This window comes from Cygnus atratus, chromosome Z, assembly GCF_013377495.2.
Source record: "Cygnus atratus isolate AKBS03 ecotype Queensland, Australia chromosome Z, CAtr_DNAZoo_HiC_assembly, whole genome shotgun sequence".
Taxonomy (NCBI): Eukaryota; Metazoa; Chordata; class Aves; order Anseriformes; family Anatidae; genus Cygnus; species Cygnus atratus.
Window position 1 is genome coordinate 52337680 of NC_066396.1, and position 24425 is coordinate 52362104.

Below are 24425 nucleotides of genomic sequence, written 5' to 3' on the forward strand. Positions count from 1 at the left end.
ATGGAGGCCTCTGAACCTTCATCAACTGGTAAAAAAGCTTTTAGCTCTGCTGATCAGGGCTGGGTTTAAGTCGTTGCTGGAGGCTTGAAGGTAGCCTGCTGCCGGAATCCTGAAATGTTCCAGTCTCATAAGGTTTGATAAGTTTGCTTTGTTCACTGTCTAAATAGTGATTTCTTCTCTAGGGAAAAGGTTTTTTCGCCCCCAAAAGAAAGCAAACAGCTGCATTGTTTGCAGAAAGCTGCTTTTGAAGGCTGTTTTATGTTTATTTAGTACAGACACCAGGCATGGGGGTGGGGAATTGGTTCTCTGCCACTTGAGCTTTTTTCCCCTCTTAAAATCTACAGCTGTAAAAATACATAGCTTTGTGTTTAAGACTGATTGGACCTGGAAACTCTAGGCATACCAGCTAATGGACTTTTCAACAGCCATTCTGCTCCCAAAGAGTGGGGTAGCACCGATCTAGAAAGAAAGGGTTGGTCAAAGTGTGTATTTTGTTGTCAGCATTTTCAGAGCTTGCCCCATAGTGTAATTATTTCTTAGGAGTAATTTTCTGAATTGCATACTAAGATGGAATTGCAGCCTTACAGGTCTGGAACCTCTGCAGGGTTTCTGCAGCAGGGAGAAGTGCCATATACAAAGGCAGCCCCTGGGACAAGTGTGTGGACCCTCATGCTTTAATTGTGCAGGTAGCTGTTGTGGCTGCTTGGTCTGAGCTGGTAGAGAGGGTCCTGACCCAGCATAAGCAGGAACCCCGGACTGGATCAGAAGGTACACGCAGGCTGATCTGCCCTGCCTCTGTCTCTGATGCCCACAAATTTCTGTGGGTTGAACAGCTGTTTTGTAATTGGAAGGGTAAGCTTCTCTCGGGGAAGAGACTATGCAGAAGACTATCAAAAGATGGGGGGCAGTATCTAGATGCCTTTGCTTCATCCCTCCTGTGTGTTTTTTTTTTTTGTCATGAATTGCGAAAATTTGGAATGCTTAGTAAATAGCATGTTAAGTGTATGCAAGTCTGAGTGGCACATTGGTAAGGCATTCGAGGAGGTCTGTATACTGGATACCCAGAATTTATTTGCTGGTTAAATGTAGGGTAACCCTTTGATCCTTTTGCCTGGCTGTATGGTTATCTGAATGCTCATTGCTCTATCTGTGTTGCATAGGGCATGTGGTGGGATTCGGGACGTTACTCCAAACACCATTTGCTTGTTTCAGTTATCAGACAGCCCTTTCTGATGGTATCTGTTTATTTGTAGTAAGGTGGTGGATAGAGTTTGCACCTGAGGTACCAGACAGCTGCCAGGTGTATCCCAAAGCTGTAGGCAATTTGAGCCTCCCTTGGCGTGCTCCATGTTGTCTAAGCTATGCAGTGGTGTTGCATGTCTTGGTGAAGAGGTGGAGAAATGCTGAAGCAGAGCTAGACAAAAACAGATTGCTGGGTGATTAAGAGAAGTAAGCCTATTTATTGCCCTTAGGCTTGAAACTGCTGTGTATGGGTACCTACCTCTGCTGGAAAACTTGCAGTGTTCACACAATGAGAAGATTGGATGTGCAAGGTGTACGTCTACAGCAGAGACCTCTACACAACCAGGTTACGCTGCTTGTTACAGTTGGGGAAATTGTTTCTGCTGTCATGGAGCAGAGCTTTACAGAACCAAGAGATTGCATTTTAAAAGGATAGGCCCAGTCTTGGCAGTCTTAAATCCCTGCTGTTCTAGACAGAAATGGTGTTGCTTTTTTAGAGGGTTCTGGGTAAGTGTCAGGAGTGATCACTGATGCATACTGTTGACTCACAAAGTTTTCCTTAGGTGCGACACAAAAGGGAAACTGGCTGGTATATGTGCATTTGGCACTGCGGTACTAAATGGCAAGTTGGGTTTCCCAGCTGTGTTGAACTTCCCAGGCTAGTCTGAAGTGGAAATAGAGGTGGACTTCAGCTCCTTGAGCTGGAAGTGTTGGGTCTGTCACAGTTTTCTCTGTTGCTGCTTTATAGTTCTTGCCTTCTGACAGCTAGAACATCTGAAAGAGAGGTAACCCATTTTCATCTGAGTTTCTTAGCTTGCAGAGCATTTTGATGCGTTAGTAATTCAGGTGGACCTAGTTAACTTGTATCAGCAGTGAACCAAATATGCCAGCCTCTGTGGATCAAAATCAGAGACAGCTCTAGGCACCAACAAAACCTGTCTTGCCCACTCTGTGAGAGATATTGGGGCAAAAGTATGTCTCTGAAGCTGTCATCTCAACATGGCTGGAAGAAGTACAAGTGGGGACACTTCAGCTTCAGGTTTTGTGCAGTTGACAAGTATCCAGTGTTAGGACCTGCCCCTTGGCTTAATGTAGAGACTTAGCTAGTTGTGTCAACATCTGGAAGAAGTTTTCCAATCTTCCAGTACAGTTGTAACAAATCAATATCTTTTTCCTAACTTGAAACTTGTATCCAGACTTACTAGCCTGATCCCAAAGCCTTCGCATTTGCTCTGTTCCCCATAAAGTTTACCTAAACTCTGGAGAGCTGCAATCCAAGCAGACATAGCTGAGTCTTTCTAGTTGCACAGGTTTCTGCTGATTAGCAGAGATGTGTGTTAAGTGAGCTCATATATGCCCTTATCTCACTACAGAGTGCTAATGCAATGCGAACCCTCCAACCTCTATAAAGCAGTAGTTCTGTATTTTGAATCCTGGGGGCTGCCTGCAATTGCAAGGCACCAACATCTGGATTTTCACTGGCATGGACTAAACCAGATATACAGTGACTAGCTCAAACATCCTCTGAATGGCTTCAAATTTTACTCTACCTTTATGCAGGTTATTAAAGCAAAGACATTCTATGATTTCATGAACTGTGTGCATTTCCATTCAGAATGACAGGTCTCTCTGGCTTTCCTCAGGATCCTTCTAGCTCTCTTGATCCTTCTTGTGGCACTTATACTTGTGGGGTTTTATAGTTGTTGGAAAACACTGGGAAGTAGTTTGTTGCAGAGTGTTGATCGGATGGTACAGTGGGATCTTTTTAATGCTGTGTATGTGCTATTAGCTATTGTAGTGCCTCGCTCTGAGCACGTCTGGGAATTCACTACCTACCAGCCAGATGTGCACGCATCTGGAATGTGTTAGTGTCTGGGTGCTCTGAATAGAGGAAACCACAGTGCTGGGGGAGGAAGGCTGTCCTGCTAGATCCGCTGGGCATCTACCTGCGAAGAGGAGCATCTGTGGGCACAGGTCATTTCAGTGAGTTATAGCAGTAGTTAACGAACCCATGCTGCCTGTATGCTCGGCTGCCTGGGTACTGACATGAGGTTCAATTTGTAGGTTTTTGTAGGCGTCTGTTATCATTCTTGCTTCCCTAAACTGGCATAAAGAAGCACTGTTGTCCTGTAGTGATTCTACAGTATAATTGTCTGTAGCGCTAGCATGACTTTGTTTCATTAGCCATGGTAGGGAAACTTTTTTGTAGCACAGACTATACTGTAAAACAACTTTTTAATCTGCAAGTCATTGTAATAATGGATTTAGTTGTGGGCAAGTCTTAAAGGCTGCAGATATGCATTAACTCAAAGCTCACATCCTGAATTACCATTTCTAATCCAGTCTTGGTCCAGTATAGGACTGGTCAGAGCATTTCTTGAAGTCTTATCTTCCTAGCACATTTACAGATTTTCAAAATGTTTTCAATGCAGTTTGCAATCAAGCATGCAACTCTGAATCATAAGGCTCGGATACTGGTATGTGGGATGTTAGAATCAAAAGCATGTGTGTTCCCACTCTAACAGATGTTAGAGGGGATAGTTATCTCATAGTGTGTTTGGATCAGTTGCTAGCTGTCCTGTTAACACTGAGCCTGTCAACAGAATGTATTCAGGAACATAAATCAGAGTTAATTTGATGTGGATTTAGCCAAATTCCTGCATGGACACTTATTTGGAATGAAAATGCTCTTACTCTGAAATGGCTTAAAGTCAGAAGTAAATTAAGCTATGCTAAATTAATTCTTAAAAAAAAAAAAGTGTAATGACATTCAATCTGCTATAAGCTCACCTTTCCATCTGAGCCTTCCTGGAAGTCTCTGTGTACCCAAGCCTATACCATGTAATTATTAAAAGCCACCAAAGAAACGAATGTGTTTTTAAATCCTTTATACTTTCTCATAGTCTTACAAGGTGCATAATGAATGCACAGTATTCACAACAGATGTGGAGGCCAGGTGGCTGCAAGACCTGACACTGACTCAACAGTGATTTTCCATTCACTTTATCCAAATGTAAATGGTGGTAGGGTCATTCTTAGTCTCTTCGTTTCAAGGAGATGAATGTTTCTCCCTTGCCTGTTAATTGCATAGCATTTTGTCCTACAAGCTGTGGTGCTGATTGGACTTCCAAACAAAGGGATTCCTGATTTGGTGTTACATTTTTCACCATTATAAAAATAAATATGGAAAGACGCTTAAGGGGAAAAAAAAAACCAACAGTTGTCAGAATTGTATGGTTCAACCTCATTCAGAGAGTCTCTAAATCAGCTTTCAAAGCCTATAGTTTCTTCCCCCTTCAGGGCTGTCTTTGCTTTCATTTTTTTTGGAGGGGGAGGAAGCAGGGAAATTGCTTTCTTGCAGGTGTTTCATTCTTCTGTATCTTGGAGCTCTGAAGTAATAGGCAGTGATTCTAAATCTGAGTTTACTTGGGCCCACGAGTCTCGGGTGGAGTGCACGGGGTAAGGAGGAAGAGATGGGGAATGCACCGGGGTGCTGCAAGGTTATATGGGTTCACAGGGCATAGTCTCTGCCTTTCTGTGTCTTGTTGCATTTCCTGTATTAACACAGGTTTTCCCTTTCAGCTCTTGTTTTCTAGTTAATGCCCAGCCACAACCTCCTTGCTGTGTACTGCTGTTGCTGCACAAGAGGAGCAAGGCGTTGCTGAAGAGCAATGGCTTTTTGGACGCAGCTGGGATTGCTGCTATGGAAGAACTTCACCTATAGGAGAAGACAGACTGTAAGTATTAGCCAAATGGTTTTTTGGTCTTAAGTTGTAGCCTTTAGCTTACTTGTAAAGCAACACAGAGAAAAATTCCTGTATCTGTGTGTCTCAAATCTTAGTGGATTCTGGAAGAACAACTGGTCTTCCTTTGCAGAGGGCTGATTCAAATCCCAAAAGTGTCGGTGCACGCAACTGTGGGGGCTTGGAGGTCCTGAATCCCAGCAGGAGAATATGGAGACTGAAACACTCATCAGACCGGGCAGAGAGGATGCATGTCTGCTGCGTGCAGCAGGGAGGGATGTAAACATCCCCTGGGGTCTAAAAGCTTTTGACTTCTGTAAGCTGCAACAACAGCAGAGAAATTCAGCCACTTCCCAACACCAGCAATGTTGGGACCTCTGTTAGAGGCAATAGCGGGCATTTTCAATCTGTAATCAAGGAGAGAAACACAAACCTGCTGTGTACCATTCTGACAGGTGTTGTAGTTTACGTGGCTGACAAGAGATGTGTTCTCAGATTCTTGTGGAGAGGAATCCAGGCAACTGATGCTTTTCTACCAAGGCATGTTCTGATCAGTTTCAGTGCTGGCCCCACCATCTGTTAGCAGTGTGGAATCATACCTGCTTGGGTAGACAGTATCATAGAGTCATTCAGGTTGGAAAAGACCTCTACAATCATCTAGTCCAATCTTTAACCTAGCACTAAAGTCCACCACTAAACCATGCTACCAAATCTACTTGTATGCAAGAGGAGTCTCTCTTTGTGGCGACAGGGGCACAAGAGCGTGAATTCAGCATATTCTTCTCAAGGCTTTTTGTCTTAACATCAATGAGACCTCACAGCATGCTGTAACTCCTGCAGACAGCTAAAAGCCACAGAAAGTGTGTTGTTTCTCCTCCAGGAATTTTGGAGGTAGCCGTGTTGGACTGGGGCATGTTCTGTAGAACAGGGCTGTACAGAGGAACTGTCCCATTAGGACTGACCTTGAGGAGGTATGAGTAGGGAATGCAAAGGGAACACGAGTTACCAAGGTGGTGAGTGGAAAGTGGTCTCTCTGATAAGCTTTCTGAACCCTGCAAATGTCAGGGTGTTTGCCAGCTGGCTGGGGCTGGGTCGTTTTAGAAACTCAGTGTCACACGGGAGAGACAGACAGCTATCATTTTCACTAGGGGTGATGGAAACAGTCTATGAGGTCTTTGCTCAAATGTCTGGGTCTTGTCATAGGACTGGTGTCCAGTGAATTCAGAGCTGAATTTATCCTATTCTTACAGTGCTTAAATAAAATCAGACAAAGGGGACTCCTGCCAGATTGGACTTTTCCTGTAAGCTCCATGGTTGCAGTGCTATCAAGGTGGCAAGAATTTCCGTGCAAGTTGCATGTTTTTGTGCTTACCCAAGAGCCTTGATCTTCCATGACAAGACAGCCCAGCTGATAAGCTGTGGGCTGTGCCAGCCCTAAGGAATGACATTGCCTGCTCTCTGGAAGTACGTATGGGTCAGCATCCTAACCTTGTGAACTGCCTCGTAATTTAGAAAAATGTTGCAATGGAGCTGGGGAAAGTAGTCTCAGTAGTAGCTGCAGCTCCTAAAAGAGCAGGCTGTTCTCAACTACCACCAAAGTAAACTAGGCTCTCAGAACTGAAAATAGTCTCTTCCTCCCTTGCTACTAGAAATCTTACTCCCGTTCTCTCCCAAACTGGCTTTATGAACCTGGGGGAACTGTAGGAGATTGTATCCTCTGGAACAATGCTTAAACTGGTTCAACTAGGAGGAGACTTCAGAAGAGCTGAGTTTTATGCTGAGGATGATGGCTGTTTTGGCCGGACCTTCTGAAATTAATGCGTCAGGTCTGAAGGTTACTTGAAGAGGTCTGAGTCTAGCATGGCATGTCCTATCAAGTAACTGTAGGCTAGAGTGCCAGGCAGCACAAGTTCATACAGGTCTTTTGGCAATGCCACAAAAACGCAAAAGATGTCTGCATGTTGGTAGAAAAAGACTTTCCTGCTTGTAATTTTGTCGCGATCTTGGATCTGTTCAGCTATTTCTTGGTACCTTTCACCAGCCTCTGTATCAATTTCCCATTGCGTAGCCCAAAGACTACTGCTTTATAGTCTATTCCATAGCAATATTATTAGTCAATACCCAGTGAAGTCCCCAGTCATTCCTTCATCACACATTCTGCATATATCTCCATGGTTTTGCTCATTAATGGTTTCAGTTCAGGCTTTAACTGCAGATACTGAGGGGAAGGCCACTTGAAAAAATGGAAAAGGAGATGGCAGAACCTCTCTACTCACCATGGTGCTCTCACGTCTGCACAGTCATTCATCTGTTTGCTCTACTGTTAGAAGACCACTGTCCTTCACCTATGTTTGCTGGCAGTGGTGCTCACCCGTTTGTACCTACTGAAGATGTAGCCCAGAAATAATTTGATTTTTTTTTTTTCCCTGCAAGAAGCATGGGCTAGCCTTTTCTTCCCACTGAACTCTCTCCTCTGGTGCTGTGCGTTTGGGCTGCGTTGCGAAAGCTGGGTTCAAAGCTCAGCCTGACGTGTGCAATTCAAGCGTTACTTTGTACTGGATAACTTCCAACAGCATTGGAGTGGGGGGAAGGAGTGCACAGGGGGAGAGCAGGGGGGAAAAAAAAATCATGTTCAGGGGTCACTGTTGTGTAAAAGCGCTATCTCTCCCTGCTGTCTTGCAAATCAGGAGTCATCTCAAACTGGCATGGAGAGACTGGTTAGCACTCGAAGCTCCCCCCGTGGAAACTGGACCATGAAGATGGGGACGGTGGTTGACAGTGAGACAGGGTGGTAGTTTGGTTAGTTCTTGCTCAATAGATTTCCTGTTGACACAGCTTTGATTTCAATATTTAATAGTAGCCAGCATTGTCAGCCAACTGGTATAAATTGGGCATGCTTTGGGAACTAGCCTAGTAAAACTATGAACAGTTTGTGCTGCCTCTGAACTCACCTTCTGTGTGCAAACGGGATGTTCCTTCCTCAGTTCCAGATGGGGCAGGGGTGGCAGCCGGGGTTGGGAGCTTGGAGCTTCATTTTACTGTTCACCAGGCTGGTCTGGTCGCTGCAGCATGAAACAGTGGGAGAGGAGACTTGGTTCTTCAGTGTCTTCTTAGCAGGAACCTGGGAGAGGCATGTCCCTTTTAGTATCCATGTGTCCTCTTCTGCAAAAGCCCCAGCAGATGAAAAGCTCTGGTATAATTGCTGTCACATGAAGGTCAGGAAGCAACATGGGAAGGAACCTATTGAACTCTAGGAGCAAAAGGAAAATAATTTGTTTTTTTGTTGAATAGCATAAGAGGCTGCCCAAGGAGTCCAAACTCTCTACTGAAAGTCTGCAGATGCATTAAGTTTGACCCCATGCAAGCCTCAATTGCCAGCCACATCTCATGGAGTAGCATTTCATTTGCAGCTGTGATGTAGCAGCCTTCAGCTGCTAACATACAGTTCAGTCAGTCCAAATGGCCTTCTTCTTTTCTCTTTGTCCTTCCCTGGGTTGTGAATCTGGAAAGCCAGAAACATGTGTGCACATACATATGCAGAAGCATACAGCACCTTGCATGCAGCCTGCACGTGGTTACCTTCTGGACTGTGCAATTAGACTACCAAGGCATTTTTGTGGCACCTTTGTTAGCGTGGTTTCAGTGCATTCCCTTATCCGATGGCTAAATAATATGTGCATGTGAATAACGGGGGGGGGAAACAGTATTCAAAACTCATCCTGCAGAGCCGGGCATTGTTACCAGAAATGCCTGGGAGACTCTGCTCCGTTTTCACTTCCGGGTACAGTTACCATGTGGTTGGATGTCAGCCATTAGTGGTATCTGTGAAGAGGCATCCTAGATGGTTCCTCTGCTGGATCATGGCATTTGTTTTAACATACTGATTTTACAACGTGAGATTTTTTTTCAAGGTACAGTAGTCAAGAAATCTCACCTCCAAGTTTGATTGGAGTGCTCTGTGTTGAATGTCAAGAGCCTAATTTTAGCTGTTAATGGTGTAATACAGGAAAACACATTTATGTGGGGATTATCTCCTCCACTGGAGTGCAGGTCTTATCCTGTCTGGCCAGTAAGAGTGACGTAGATGTCTTATTAGAAAAGATGTTTTATTCCTGCAAAGGAGAAAAGATTTCTCTTGACCAAGAAAGCACTCTCGTTTCCATTCCCCAAAGCATAGAAGTAGCAGTATAAAAAGCTTTCCGTTTTCCTTGTCTTGTGGTTTACCCAAGATGCATGTTCAGGCAGCCTTTCTGGAAGGGGAAAGGAGGGAATAGCTGGTGAAGCTCAAGCCTGGAACTCTTTTGCTTGTGTTCCAGGAGCTCTGTGTTGAAGTGTTGCTTTCTCTATGTGCTTCTGTGGGATGTAGCACATACCAGTGAATTTTGCTGTGCTTCAATTCCTTAAAAAATGCTCTGCATTTAATTGTACCCTTTTCTTCTATCCTCACCTCATTCCTCTAAATAACTGAGTTCTTTCTATCTTTACCTGACACTCACTGTGTATATGTAAGTACCCCAGACCAGTGTTTGCCTGCCTTTGGGAACGTAAATACACCAGAACAAAACAGTAACTAGGTATAAGCTTAGTAGTTTTGCTCTCGTGATAACAGTATACATCTATAACAGAGAAACTGAAAGATTTGGCACAGCTATGCACTGGCACAATTTTCATCCCTGATGTTAGGGTAGAAGCTGAGTGGTTTATTGTGAGGATGAGATGTAAGTACTTCCCACTAACTCTAAAATATGAGGCCAAAAATTCAGCTAATTGCTGGGAAGATTAATTGGGCAGTTTCTTGCAGGCAAGAGACGAAAAGAGCTATAAAAAAGCCAAAAATAACCCTTCTTAAGCAAATCCAGTTTAGGCCTGTAACTGTCACATATCAACGAGAAAAGACTAATTCTTCACAGAGTGTCTTCTGAAGTAGTAGGAACAAACTTTTTGGTTCTGGAATGCATAACCAAAAGGACACGAGACTGTGCTTGGAAAGCTGTCCTGACTTACAAGTGGATTGTACTGGAAACTCTGTTCTGTCCTGTATTTTGCATATGACGTCTTAATACTTTGTCTTTATTGTTTCCAGTTCCAGCTGCTGATCGAAGTTGCTTGGCCTCTGTTTATCTTCTTCATCCTGATCTCTGTAAGACTTTCATATCCGCCCTACGAACAGCATGAATGTAAGTACTGAATGCAGCAGCTGCACCCAGAGCAGTTGTTCCATAGCTAGGAGGCAGCAATGCCAACTGGCAAGAGACAAAGAACAGGGGTAGTGGTTGCATACCTCTCAGTAATCTTCAGGGAAGCTTTAGTGGCTGCTTTCCTTCCATCTTGGGGTCTGCAGCCTGTTCTGACACGTTAATGTTGCTTCATCACCGTACATTGCTCCTGCTTTTCTTGATGTTCCTTAGTTTCTGCAGTTACAATCTATTAGCTGAGAATTTGCTGTGGGAGCGTGACAAGTCTGCAAAACCCACACAGAACCAAAGTCTTATTTCTCATCCTTGATCTGTATGTGACTTAGCATAAAAAGAAAGCAGTGTTCAGATCTGTAGGAAAGCAATCTCATTTTCAGGCAGTAATGTGGGCTAATGTATTACATAAAACAACAGAGGAGCAATTCCATTCCTTCTAACTGCACACCGTCAGCTCCGTATTCAGTAGATTCGGCAGCCATACGCTTGCGAAGAAAACTGTTGTATTTTTCTCTTCACATCATAAATGGGCACACGTCAGCTTTTCCTTCAGAGGAAGCTTATTCTTGCCCTGCGGATGGCTGTCATTAGGCCTCTGTGTTGGTTGCCGTTTGATTTAGGAAGCATATCTTGTTTATTAGCATTATGCTTCATCTTACCGTGATTGGTGGCGACCTCATGCTGCAATCAGCTGACGATGGAAGAGCTCTTTGTTTATCTTTCCTTTGCCTGATTACTACAAGGTAAGGGTTAAGGGTCAGCACAACATGTTTCTGGAGGGCAATCTGAAGTATTTTGTTCTTAAAATAGGTGAAGAACTAGCTCTTAGAGCACTTACCCTGTGGTTCTTTGCAGCGGCTGGGGCATTTTATACTGCTTGCTAGGCTTTCAAGCTAGCAAGGAGCCTTTCAAGGTTGAAGTGCTAATGTCTGCAGTTTCCCTATATGCATTGGACACTGCTGGTCTCATGCACTGCCTAAGTCACTTTCTACTGTGGCTGGCAGGATAATTGAAGCTTCTCTAAATGCCATCTCGTACTTTGCTGCATGACATTTGAGTTGCATTTCCTAACCAAGTATTACAGTGGCATTAGGAGAAATACCTGCAATATGGACATGGAACTGGAGAGAAGCAAGACAAGCAATAGGCAGTCTACTCAGCTGGTATAAATAACTGCCTCAATGGTAATTCTTCCCAGCTGTAGCAGTGTTGTATATAGACTCAAACCCAGAAAGAGCTGCTTTTGCATAGCTGCTCATATTGGTTTTGTTATTCATTAGCCTCCTTTTATGTCCTTTGGTCTGGCACCCTGGTGTCAGAAGCAGAATTTTAATTCAGTCTTTCACCTGCAGCCCTTTTTCCTCCCCATTTTTGTTGACTAATGTTGTTTTGTCTGCCTTCTCCCACTGTTGGCATCAGGATTCACAGAGTGTAGAGCATCTGGTAACTTCTAAATTCACACTATGGTTAATTCCTCTCCTGTTTTGAGAAGCTTTCAGCAAAATGAAAGCTAAGTCCTTTAATTGAAGTCTGGATTGGTTTCACTGCCTGTTCACTTGTATGCTGACAGATACTGGTGCGTTCTGTAGTGGAACATTTTTTGCTGAACTGTGAGCAGAGATACTGGAAGGAAACCTTGAGTTCGTGGTGAACTCTGTGGCAACCTGTGGATGCCTTTAGGGAAACAGGATTGTTATCTGTAATGGCAGCACTGTCTGCTGTTATGAAATGACTTGCAGGTAATGCCTGATGATAGCAGTAACAGAGCTGCGTGCAGGTGCTTTGCAACCTCCAAATACCCTCGTTATTTTGATGGCATAATGTTTTTAATAAACAAATAAGATTTTCAGCTCTCTTTCTGTTTGAGGCAAAGGAGAAGAACCAGGATCGGACTGTTTGTGTGATCAGACTTTCCAGACAGGACTTTTATTTCCAGCAGCTTGGTCTGGTGTGGGGAACCTTTTTCTGAAAACACGGGAAAATTTTGCTAACTCTTCAATGATAGCTGCATGGCTTTCACCAGACCAGCCAGAGAAGGCATCTCAGACTATGAGAGCTCTTTGGTATTTCTTTCATATCATTAGCGTTTTATTTTAATGTAATTAAATATCTTTATCCAGAAGAAGCATTGAGCAAAATTGCTGACTTTGTCTTGTAGAGCTTGACTTTTTTTTCCATTCCTGTGGTCTTTTGAGGTATTCAAAATGGGCTTCATTTGTAAGAAAAAAGCCCATCAGAAAAAAATGATCTGTTGAAAAGCTAGATGTTTGCAGCAATACCATTGAAAAGGGAGTGCTGATATATTGTGTTTTCTGAGTAACTCCGCTGTCTTAAAACTGGATGATTCCACTTTACTCTTTGAGAAACTGCCATTACATGCTTCACATGTATGTAGAAAATTACTGTGAATTCCTGTGCACTCTTCCTGTTTTCATACTGCTCTTTATTTTTATATTTTACTTTTTACTTTATTTTTTTATATTTTACTTTTTATCCATGTAAAATAGAAGGCATGATGGAGAAGGTATTTCTTTTAGAAATTTTAGGAAAATAATCTGAACATCTTAGTGCTTTTCTTCTTTTATCCTCCCCTATACCCCTCTGCCAAGAAGAACAAAAACCAGAAATGAAACAAAAGCCAGAGAGCTCAGGTAAATAGCTTTTCTATTTTTAAAAGAACACTAGGAACAAGTAGTCCCCTGGGTACTGGAAACAATGAACCTTTGGTTCCCTCACCTTTCTCCTGGACAGAGTCCTTGGCTTTCTGCAGGGAGGTCTAGTAAGCACCCTGTCTTTCCACCACCTGTACCAACCGGACTTGTTGGATCTGAGCAGCTTTGACTTCTAGGGGCTTGGTACCCCTATTGTGGCTGTGGAGGTAGCCAGGGCAGATGAGGAAGGCACCAAGAAGTGAGGTTTGGAGAGCAGTGCACAGCAGATTGTGGGTCTCATTGTCAAAACCTTATGCAAGGGAGGGTTGGTTACCTCCCTAGGGTTGGGGTAAGGAAGTGAATTCATGTGCAGAAAGCAGAGTGACGAGCCTTCTCAGTTACGGGATTGTATGAGGGAAGCCTTTCTTTGAAGGCTGAGGGATTCACAAGTACCTGGGTGGCATACTGGTGGAGCTCTGCCATGGGCAGTTTTTTTCTGCTTTAACACTCAACCAGAATTCATAACATAAACAGGATGCTAATGTTAAGGTATGCCTTAAGTAGCTCTTTAAGTGCAAGAGTTGAATTTTATTCGAAAGACTTGAAATTGGCAGATGTCTTAGTGTTTCAGGAACTCTGAAATCTTAAAATTGTCTGGAAATTAGCTATTATGGGAGAACAATGACACATTTATCTCAGGTAAACCAGTGTAGGCACCCCACATGTGCTGACCTTTTGGTTGGAGCTTACGGTGCTTGTAAGTGGGAGACAATTTCGAAAACCAAAAGGTCTGAGTATTAAGGGTCTCCAGAACCAAGACCCTGACCTGGGCTGTCGTTGTGGACAGTCCCTTGTGTTGGATAACCATGTTAATCCAGAGCAACGTGGCAGGCTAGAAAGTAATGTGTGCACATGTGGTCAATATTGCCAGGCTTCGGAGCTGCCTATTTTTGGGTGTTCCTCAAGTAGTATGTCCCCTTCAGCATGGCCAAAAACAATAGTGCAAGCTTTTACAGGCTTAACAAGGTGTAGTTTTTAAGTGGAGGAGAGGAGGCCAGAGCTGCATGGACAAGTTAACATCTACTCAGCCCTCTTGGTGTTGGCCTTTCTGCTCTGTTGTAAACAATTTGAGGCAATAACCAGGACAGGGTTGCCGTTGCCCTCTACTGCTACATGGCATTACATCTGGCTTGTCTTGTGTCTGTCTCCTAACTCTTGTGTTTCGGTTTTAGGTCACTTCCCAAACAAAGCTATGCCTTCAGCCGGAACCTTGCCTTGGATACAGGGGATCATCTGCAACGCCAACAACCCTTGTTTCCGCTACCCAACTCCTGGGGAATCCCCTGGTATTGTTGGAAACTTCAATGCCTCCATGTGAGTCTAATCTGACTGCTTTTTCCTAATCTCTGTTCTTGGGGGAACGTATGAAAAAGGGATATTTTGAAGTCACCAGTTAATTCTGCTGCCATCTCAAGGACCAAGCTCTTCAGCTCCCAGTTCAGAGGGCCTGTGGTGTATCCCCGCATCCAAGCAATTGAAGCTCTCGTTGAATAGAGCTTTGCTGGGGCAAGGGCTGGGTCTGTTCTCTCCCTGAGTGCTCAGGATATTCAGCCCATAAAAAGGCGAGGTGTAAACTGTTCCCCAGGGAACCCCCATTACCTGGCTAATGTAGCTCTGAGATGGACAGTGTAGAGTGAGAGACTAAGAGCAGCTTAAGAGCAAGGTCTGGGTGATTCTCCTTGTCAGTTATTACTGGCTAATGTGTTGCAGGAAGCTCCATTTGTGGCCAGCATCCTTGTGCCCTGCCTTGTTTGCTGCATTTTTACTGTCAGGCTAGCTAGGCTTAAAGCAGAATAAAAGGTGTCTGCAACCTGGAAAAGCATTTGAAAAGGAGCAAGGGCACACTTAAATTACTGAATTCTAAGAGGGAGCAGTTTACAAGCACCAGGAGGCCCTCTCCATCCAAGTCTGAACTGCTTTCAAACGCTTGGGGGTTACCAGTGTCACTTTGTTTGACCCTGCTTTAGCAGACAACTTTTATTAGGCTCCTTAATTGTCCCGAGGGTGGCCACCAAAGAAAGGGCTCATTGTACGGAAGAGGGCAGTGGGATAACTGGAAGGACCGAAGTTTGAAATTGGGATGTAAAACTGTGTCTGTGGATGCTGGCTCACAGAGCTGATGACTGCTTTTTTGTTTGTTTTTCCCGTCTCTTCCACCAGTGTTTCCCGCCTGTTCTCAGATGCCAAGAGGTTACTCTTGTACAGCCAACAGGACACGAGCATAAAGGATGTCCAGAAGGTCTTGGGAAAACTGCGGAAGTTGGGAAACTCCTCTGTGTCAGGTAATGGCATGGCGGAAAGAGCCACCTACATTTGGTTAATTCTGCATGTGTGAACTTCTGACATATATGATAAAAGGAAGCTGCATGGTTACCACTTGCTGCTCATCAGACCTTTTCCAGTCCTACAGAAGTAACTTAAGCCTCTCCATGTCAAAGCTTTGTGTGCTCCTCAGATTCTTCTGTGGAAGAGAAAGAGGAGGTCTGAATGCCAAGAATAGCAACTGTTTTGGATGTGAAATTACAATCCTCAGCCCACTGAAGTGATTTAAAATGCTGACTTTCTCAAAGGAGTTTAGGTGGTGTGTGTTTGGAAAACAGTAGTTATTTTGCCAGTGAAGCAATGAACCCATTACAGCTTGAATTTACCTCTCTACCCTACAAGCTGCAAGAGGAAGTGAGCTGAAGGAAAACAGATAAAGAAAAGCTGATGTTGGCCTCGAGTTTACAAACTCAGAGGTGATTATTATCTGACAATGAAGTCTTCATTTCCCTTCTTGGTTTTTAGTTTCCCTGTGACTGTTTGGTGTAGGGTACTGTATTCTCTGCTATTGTCCAGCAGGATTTTCAGTGACAAGCTCCAGAAGAAAATGTTTTGTCTTACGGGCTCTTACTGCCCTGTTAGTGGAAAACAAACAAAAAAACCACCAACAACTGAGGATCCTGCCACTTTTAGCTGATGTGGGAATGCCCGGCATGGCTTCCTGTTCCATGGAAATGAATAAGTAACTAGTGTGAGATCACATAGGAAGCTTGCTGCAGAGCTGGGACTTGCAACATCTTTGTCCAGTCTTGGGGGATATATTGCCAAGCCCCTCTGACATGGCAACTTGTTAGAGTTTTTTGGGGTACTCTTCTCTGAAAGATTATTTCTCTTGGCTGCTTTGTTGATACTGCATGCTTCTATTGCAAACAATAGTTGGATATTATTGGAAAGTAACAGTTTAGGAAGAAATATTTGCAGGGCTGGGAATGCAGCTGTTGAGTGCCTTCACCTACAAGCACTTGACGGTATTTTAGTGTTTTGTGAAAGTTGTCCCTGGTTTCACAGTTGTAGTGTTCCCAGCTCTTTTCATATGAGTATGGTTCACGTAGGCTCCAGGAAGAAGAATACCTGGCCTGGTGGGATGTGAATAGTTTCACAAGTCTGATGTGGCCTGAGCATACTTCTAAGGCAGAGGTAACATTTTAATATTCTTTCTTGTGTTGCTCAGTACATTGCAGGTCACTTTGAAATAATCTATATTGTTACTGGTGGGTTGGTAGATGCAAAGGGGTTTGTCTTGGATAAGTAACCTTCCTCTCTCTCCTTCAGCACTGTCCAGAATCCCAATGTGATCAGATCTGCAGGTGTTAGTGCAGCCTGCTGCCCTTCTTTTTACCTTAGTTGACATGTATCCTTATGTATAGGGGACACCCTTCATTCCTAGGCTCAATATCCATCCATATTGCCAGGCTCCCTTCTTTTTACTCTTGACAGCTGGTAAGTGGCACCACCATCCTTTTACTGAAATCTGCAGTAGTTAAGGGGGAGTAGGTATATGGTGAACCCTTTGTGCAGAGAGGGACAGATAATGAACACAGCCAAAATGAGCGAAGATGACTATATTCCTCAAGGAGAGATTAAAAACACATTGAAGGGAACTCGTTAAACACCTTGTTTTAACTCAGTGTTGTGGGAACAAGCCTTTCCTGTGGGAACAGCATAAGTTGTCACCAGGTTTTACATTTAATTTCTGCAGTACTATCGGCAAGTTAACTGTACCAAAGAGAGTAGATACTTGTGTTTTGTATTGAAACATGCAGAGAGCATCAAATGTGAACATTTACAAGAACATGACTGAAGCCATAAGCTGAAGCATCATTGTTGGGAAGGTTTGTGGGGGAGGAGTGATTCCAAGAAACATTTTGCATAGGGAGTATTGTGCGAGTCTAGTCAGAAGTCTCATGTTTCTCTACACTACAAAGACTACTGGACTGATTGCAAAAAATAAGCATCAGACAAGTCATCAAAGATTGTATTTCTGTAATAAAGTATTTCAAATGTGTAGTAAAAAAAAATAATCAAGCGTCCATGTCATTAGAATGACAGACTGTCCATTGTTGATATGGCTTGTAGGGAACAAAGCTTGTGCTTGTTTGTCCTTCTTATGATATGCTCATTTACAAAGCCACCAACTTGGGGGTCCCTGCTGCCCACTCTTTGGCTGCCTGATTCATTCTCTTGACAGCATGAATAAAACTGCATCCTCTAATCTTACAAGTATTTGCGTATTTATCCTTAGCAATGCTTAGATCCCTGTACAATGAAGGGAACTACAGATGAACCCTTCAGCTGCTGTTGACAGAGGTGTGAGGAGTAGCTTAAATCTCTCTGTCTCTGGGTTATTTCAGTGACTCTGGGAACCTAAGCAGACCGTAAGAGAGAGAGGTCAGATGTGAGAGAGCCTCCCAAACTGAAAGGATGTTCTGAGTAAATACAGCCCCTGTGGTCTACAGGAAGAAAGCTCCTTTGCCTGCCTTAGTACAGGCATTTCCCGCAATTAGCAGGAGGGCTAATTACCTGATGAGTTAATAATTAAAAAAAAAAGTAATACCTCATCCATTCCAGTTCTGGCCTGGATCTGACTCCTCTTCAAGCAGTGATGCAGACAAATACAGCTTTGCAGCTCACATTTCCCCACTGGGAGTAACTGTATGCTCCTTACCTTGTGTTACGGGCTCAGCTGGGGTCTCTGCAGCTCCTTCTTCCTCTCTCCAGCTGGTGTGATGTCCCTCTTCCATACACACTTCCTACTGCTGTCTGATGGCTCTAAAACAGGCTTCAGGATGACCTTCTGTTACTAGCGTAAAAGCTAGAGCTACGGTATGGTTTGTTCTAATATTATGCAGAGTATGCATGTCTGTGTTTGACTCCAGATGTTTGAATCAGTTAAGAGATCATTTGCCAAAGCCCTTTGACTTCAAACTTGTTTTTAAAAAGAGCCTTGACAAACTAATGTCCAAGGTGGGATTGCTGGTGTTATCTGATCTGAAATTAAGCACATTCTGAACCTTGGGGAAGGGATGCGTGCCTGAGATGTCCAGGTACTTACACAGGTGCCACTAAGTCAGGAGTCTTGGTTAAAGACACAAGTCAGGACCCTGAGATTTTGGTCAGGGAGTACTTTAAACTCATGACAACAGGCTTTGTGCCTCCATCACTTCTGAGGGATCACCTCTTATCTTGTGAAGAACAGGGATGGTTTTCCAGGAGCTAGAGAAGTGTCTCCTGTTCTCTGCTGCTTCTAGCTCCAGAACTGCTGTCCAGCTGAAAGTGGGGGATGTGGCCATTAGAGAGCAGCCCACCGTCTTTCGATGTGGCACCTTTCCTAGCCAGGATGAAGCTCTGGCTGGTGGAGAGAGGGAGATCAGCACCAGTGGCTGTCATGCTGTATGGGAGCTGCTGTTTATGGGAGCTTCCAGCAAGCCCTGAGCAGTGAAATCTACGTGTATGCACACACATATTGCAACGCAATCGATTTTGCAGGCAGGTGCCAGGTGCCCTCTCCTTCCCAGCACTTGTTACATCTCTGTCCAACAATGTCACCAAGGTCTTCAACATTCATATGATAACGCAGAGTACAAATCAGAACAGAGAGTCAAAGACCTTGGTGACAGCACTTCCAAGAGCAAGACATGGCTGCTGTGACTTCTCCTTACCATAGGCTTGGCTCATTGGTTGTAGGTGCTGGCTTTGCAACTGGCCTCAGTGCTAAGGATAAAATACTTACAAGAAATAAGCTTTTCTTCTGTTTTGGAAGGTGGAGGTACACCTTCCTTTTTGCTCTGAGGCATCCATTCTTTGTTTCCTTCTCTCTAAAAGGATCCCAAATGTTTTGCTTTGCAGTGCCATGGGGTAATAAAAATCAACAAGTAAAACTAAAACCACCTTCTCTGTTGTTGCTAACAGTTGCACATGTAAGCCAGTCTAGCTGGTATTTACTTCATTGCTCTTAGTTTTCAGTGATCCCAAAGGGCATGTTTTTATTTTCCTTGAAACCAACCCAACTAAACAAAAAGGGAGCAATGAAATAGGCAGAGGGAAACAAACATCGCCTAAGAAGTTGCATCATATCTCAGGCTGTTGTTCTATACATGCCCTCCCTTTCCTGCTTGTTTGCTAGGTTAGTATTACCCATGGTGTAGGAGAAACATCAGCTGGATGGCATCCTCTGCTAGTGTTGCACCTTGGTGGCTCTAGGTCCTGCACAGACAGGTGTTGGGGCTGAAGGAGTTTGCAGCCTGTCCAGTCAGAGATAGTAGGGCTACTTTTTTATTTCAAGAATGGTGGAGGGCTAGGGCTGAACAATGGCCTTGGGAGAGGCTTTGTGGTGGTATGTGACCTGCTGAATGATTATTAGGGTGCTCAGGGAAACAGGATGTTCTGCATTATCTACTAGATGACTTTGAGGTGATAGATAGCTCCCTCCTCAGTGTCTTCTCCCTAATAAAAATGGCCCCACACCCTCAAGCTAAACATTTGAATCGGTTCTTATACCTGCCTACATCTCCCTAATTAAGCTGGTTTCCTCCCTGACTTACCTTGGGAAGGATCCTAGTAAAAACCAGCCAGGCTAGAACGAGGACTAACAAACCGTATGTCCAGGTGGCCTTCATCCCCGGAAACACCTGCATACACCAGTGGTTGCAGGGTGGCATTCCTGGCATCTCATGGTAGCAAGTAAATACACGTCTGGGTTCTCTGATACCGTGCTCCATAATGACGCACAAGGCCTTGCCTTTCCTTCAGTCTGGGGAAAATGGCGCCAAAACCACTGCTCTGTGGTAACAGGGGTGAGATCTTTACTCTTGGGGGCATCTAGGAAGGCCAGTTGTGGAGCGTGATTCATGTATTTTGTTGCATTAACCTTCAGCAGTGGGGTTCTTGGAGGTCTCCAGGCTGCTGTCCCCTCCCAGCCCAAAGCGTCCAGCCAGGAAGGGGAACCCAGGACTGTGTACGAACAGCCGTAATTCTGCTTTGGTCAGATATGGTCTGTCAGGATGGAGCCCGTGGAAGAAGCTGCCAACACTGGGCAGTCAGATTGCGGAAAGGGATTTTTTTTGTTGTGAGCTGTGTCAGTCAGACAGGAGACTCGGGTATGCACAGTTTTCCCACATCTGCCTAATTTTCTTGAAAGCACTGAGTCTCTGAGCCAGCACAGGTAGAAAACATTTCCAGTACGTTCTTGGAAGTTCAAGCCCCTTACTACAAGTAGTGAGCAGCGTGTCTGTGAATCCAGAGGGTTCATTATGCTTTTGTCATAAACTCCAGCAGGTAGACTGACAGTCAAGAGGGGTACCAATATCAAGAAGACTTCTTATGGTGGTATTCAGCCCAAATTATGTGTTGTGCAGTTAGCTATACCACTTTTAGTGACGTGGCACAGTATTTGCTGAACTACACACTTGTACACTTACCACTTCCATTGGAGTCTGCTTGTGCTTTCCTTGCTATTTGGAAGCTAAAAGTAAGATTAAAGTAATAAAAAAATTCTGTTAGAGGTTTAGGCACCAAGGTCTGCTGCACTTTTAAATCTTTTACCAGGAAAAGATTTTACCTTGCTTCCTGTGGGGGTGTCCATGAACTTTCAGAGATTTTTGTTGGTAACAGCATTGTTATTACATGACTGTACTTAGAGGCTGGGATGGGTAAACAGAAGCAGCATAATGTGCATCACTGTCTTGTGATTCTGCAGAACTGGGCTTCGGTGCCTGTGTGTTTGTAGCTGAACTTCCCTTCTGCTTTTGAAGTGGGAGGTTTACATTTATTCTAGCTTGCACTCTAGGTAGAATATGCATGCATGTGGATGTAGGAGGGAAAGACTGAAGCACCTTTGAAAGTGGAGTTCAGAACATCCATTCAGCATCACGTTACATCTGGCCTTGCTTTAGTGTTTGCACTGTAAGTGATGAGAGCTTGAGAAAGACATCTAGGATTCCCATGATACATGACTGTGTGTATCATGTTAAAAACGTGCAAGGGGAATCACAAGGATGTCATCATTGGTCTGTATTGGTGAAGAGCAGTGCTGACAGTTCGGTTACTTTAAGACCATCTTACCTGATGATGCCACCAAACAATTTGACCACTTGCAGGGCAACCAACAGTGCCCATAGTTAAAATATGCAACACAGCTACTACAACAAATTTTAGAAAATCACTGTACCTTAGAGGCGCACTGCCTTTATCTTGATGTTAATTTGTCTAGAGAAAGACACAAAGGTAAAGAAAACAAGAATTGCTTATTGTGCTTGTTGCAGCATGAATAATATCAGCTGCCAAAACAGGACGCTGTGGGAGAGTTCTGGGTCCTTCCTTTTGTCTCCTAAAACTCTCTTCAGTCTGGTCTGTCAACACCGACTTTTGTTCTGAATCGCCAAGTAAAACCAAGCATTAAATGAACAGTTACACCTTTCAGATTCTCCTCTTATCTCACTCTTTTTTTTTAATGCAACCTTACCAGCGGAGCTTGCTAATACCAGCATTATGTTGCTGAAAACATATTCTCAGTGTTAACTTCAATTTGCATTTATTTTCTCCATTCCTCATTCTGAAACGATTTCTGGGTTTGTTCTCAGTGACTTCTAATCTCAGAATCTCAATAAATTGCCGGATTGGTGGAAGATCACATTTGGTTTATCTAAGGTACAGGCTGAGATTGGATGAGAGGGGAGAGTCACAGGCTGCTAGCACCAATCTCGATGTGAAAACAGTCTCCTAGAAAACTTGTACCACTGTCCTCTGGTGAAGAGTGCAGCTGTTCCCAGGGGATTTCCTTGTGTTTGTGCTCTCATGAGAGCGGCTATTAGGAAATGGCCACAGCTGGAAAAAGCCCTGTCCACCTCTGTATCTGACTTGGTACTGAGGCTGGAGTACATAATTTTGATCCGACCTACCATATTTCCAAAGTTAATATTGAGCTTTGGAGCCTTCTCTAGTAATAATACTTTTTATCTTTTTTTTTTTTTTCATCATTACAAACATTTATTTATTCCCCAATTTTACAGCATCCCTGTGAGCTAAATAAACAGCTGCCAAGGAACTGGAGTCCTCCTTCTACAACACAGTAGGATGTGACATAGTTTTAAATGTAGTCAGGATGCAATAAAAGATGATGGCTTTGAAATATTGTTGATGTTGAATCAAAGTTCATTTTTATCCAGGCAAGAACACTGCTTGACCAATTTCTTTGAAAACCATAAAAATTCAATTTTTGTAGGCTGCCATTTTCACAGGGAACACATGCTGTTCTATTTAAGTATTTTTGGTCATAAAATAAGTGACTGTCAATGTCAGGATCCTGGCTAAAATCAAACAACATTTTCTACCTCCTGTTGCTAAATTTCTTTGCTGCTTCAACAGACTGCAACATTCTTTACTTGCAGTCCTGTTTTTGTAGTGTTGCTGTGTATTATCAAGTAGTGGTTATGTCTTGTTTAAGGGATGAATTTTTATTTCAGATTGTAGGTTTTGTGCTTGAATCAGACTTTGTAAACAAGAAACATGCAAAGTTATGGAAAAATCCTTTTGAGATAAATGAAAATGCTCCGGAATACAAAAGTGTTGCACATTTTTATGTATTAACAGAGTTGTAATAATTAACCCAGCTTGTTAAAACTTAATATTGCTTATGCCTCTGATGAGATTCTTGGCTGATGAAAAATTGGTATAGCTGTGAAAAGTTTGTGGAACATAGCTCAGCTGAAGATCTTGCTCAGGCATTTTTATGCTGACTTGTCCATACTGAGGTATATATGAGGGAGACTGAAGCTGATATGTGACATACATCTCTATAAACAGCTCAAGGTTCATCCCCTATTTAGTTTTAATTTTAAGGGTGGTGCAATAGAAGACTGCATTTTAAGGGATTTTTAGTACAGATCCTTTCCTGTTCGTTTCTTAGCTTTACTGTTCTTCTAAAAAGGCAACTTTCTGGAATTAATACTACTTCTGAGTTAGATGCATTTTCTGTCGATGCTGGTGGAAGGCTTGCATGACTGCAGCCAGACAGAACTCACCAAACATAACCTGTTCCATCTCAGGAGGCCTTTCCGTGCAGTTCTCTACATATTTTAGCAAGTGCTGCTAGAACCTAGTTGGACCATATCTGAGCCTTAGGAAAGAACCAGCTGTCATCTACCCGACAAAATGGCACTTCAGAACGTTAAAAAAAATAAAAACTGAAAAAAATAATCACTTGAGTCAAGATGAAAGCATGTTGTCCCAACAATTGTCCTTACAATAATGCCACAGATCTGTGACATAATCAATGTCCATCAGATCTCTCTGCTCGCCTATGCTCTTTCCTGCTCTACTCACACACTTGTCCACTGCCCAGCAGGTAGGGAAAGCATTAACTGTAATACTGTAAAGCCAGAGAACAGAAATCAAGACAAAACAATTCTTTAAGCCCACAGTTATGTTTAGCTACACAGTTCATTTACTTCCTTTCCAAGTTGTATGGTAGTGCTACCTGAAGAAAGTCAAAAGAGTGGTACCAGGGTGTCCATATAAGTAATGCACAAGCCTCCTTCAGCAGTACACACTTTTTCTTCCATTAAACTGCACTGGTCTGGGACTCTGAAGTACTCAGGACCCTGTTCCTCAGGCAGCAAGCGGCACTGCTCTTTGCTGCATCTCCTAGTAGTGCTCCTGACCTCTGTGTGAAATAGGAGGCACTAATGCTGCCACAAGTACTCCAAGGTGTATTTTCAGCTGGCAAGCTCTGCCAGTACTGAAGGGAAAGAAGGGTTAGTATATTGCCAGTCCAGAGTGACGCCAAACAGAAGGATGAGCTCTTCAGACTACCAAGGGAAGGTCTTTTGGGAGCTTCCTGGTGTAAACAGCAGCAGAGCGTAGTACTTAGGAAGCAAGAGACATGATCTGTACCCAAAACTTTTGTTACGTGAATTTGGGCAAGATGTATTCGCTAAGTATCTGCTTTTCAAACCACATTTCTCAAAGATTGAGAAAGTTCTTTAACTATTTTGAAGTGCTGTTGCTCAACAGTCTGATTAATGTTAGTAGCGGGGCTGAATGGTTGCAAAGGTTTCCCTGAGCAAGACAGAGCACATTCTGTTGTTCCAGTGCTGAAGCTTGATTTTTTCTTTCCTTTGGACTTGAAGCTCAGAAGCAAAAATGAACTACATTATGGATAACTTTCCAACATCCAACCAAATTGAAACATAAAAAACAGTCACGAGGATTTGAAATCA

The 24425-nt window shown here is 43.4% G+C and overlaps 1 protein-coding gene across 2 annotated transcripts in view; it reads left to right on the forward strand.

The window, feature by feature from the left end:
• Positions 1 to 24425, forward strand: part of ABCA1 (ATP binding cassette subfamily A member 1) — a 93798-nt gene that overhangs the window by 10592 nt on the left and 58781 nt on the right. For both annotated transcript variants that reach the window (XM_050716204.1, XM_035570081.2), the window contains exons 2-5: positions 4825 to 4979; positions 10069 to 10162; positions 14061 to 14202; positions 15049 to 15170. In XM_050716204.1, coding sequence (XP_050572161.1) covers positions 4914 to 4979; positions 10069 to 10162; positions 14061 to 14202; positions 15049 to 15170 — 424 coding nt within the window. In that variant the 5' untranslated portion in view covers positions 4825 to 4913. The remainder of the gene's footprint in view (positions 1 to 4824; positions 4980 to 10068; positions 10163 to 14060; positions 14203 to 15048; positions 15171 to 24425) is intronic.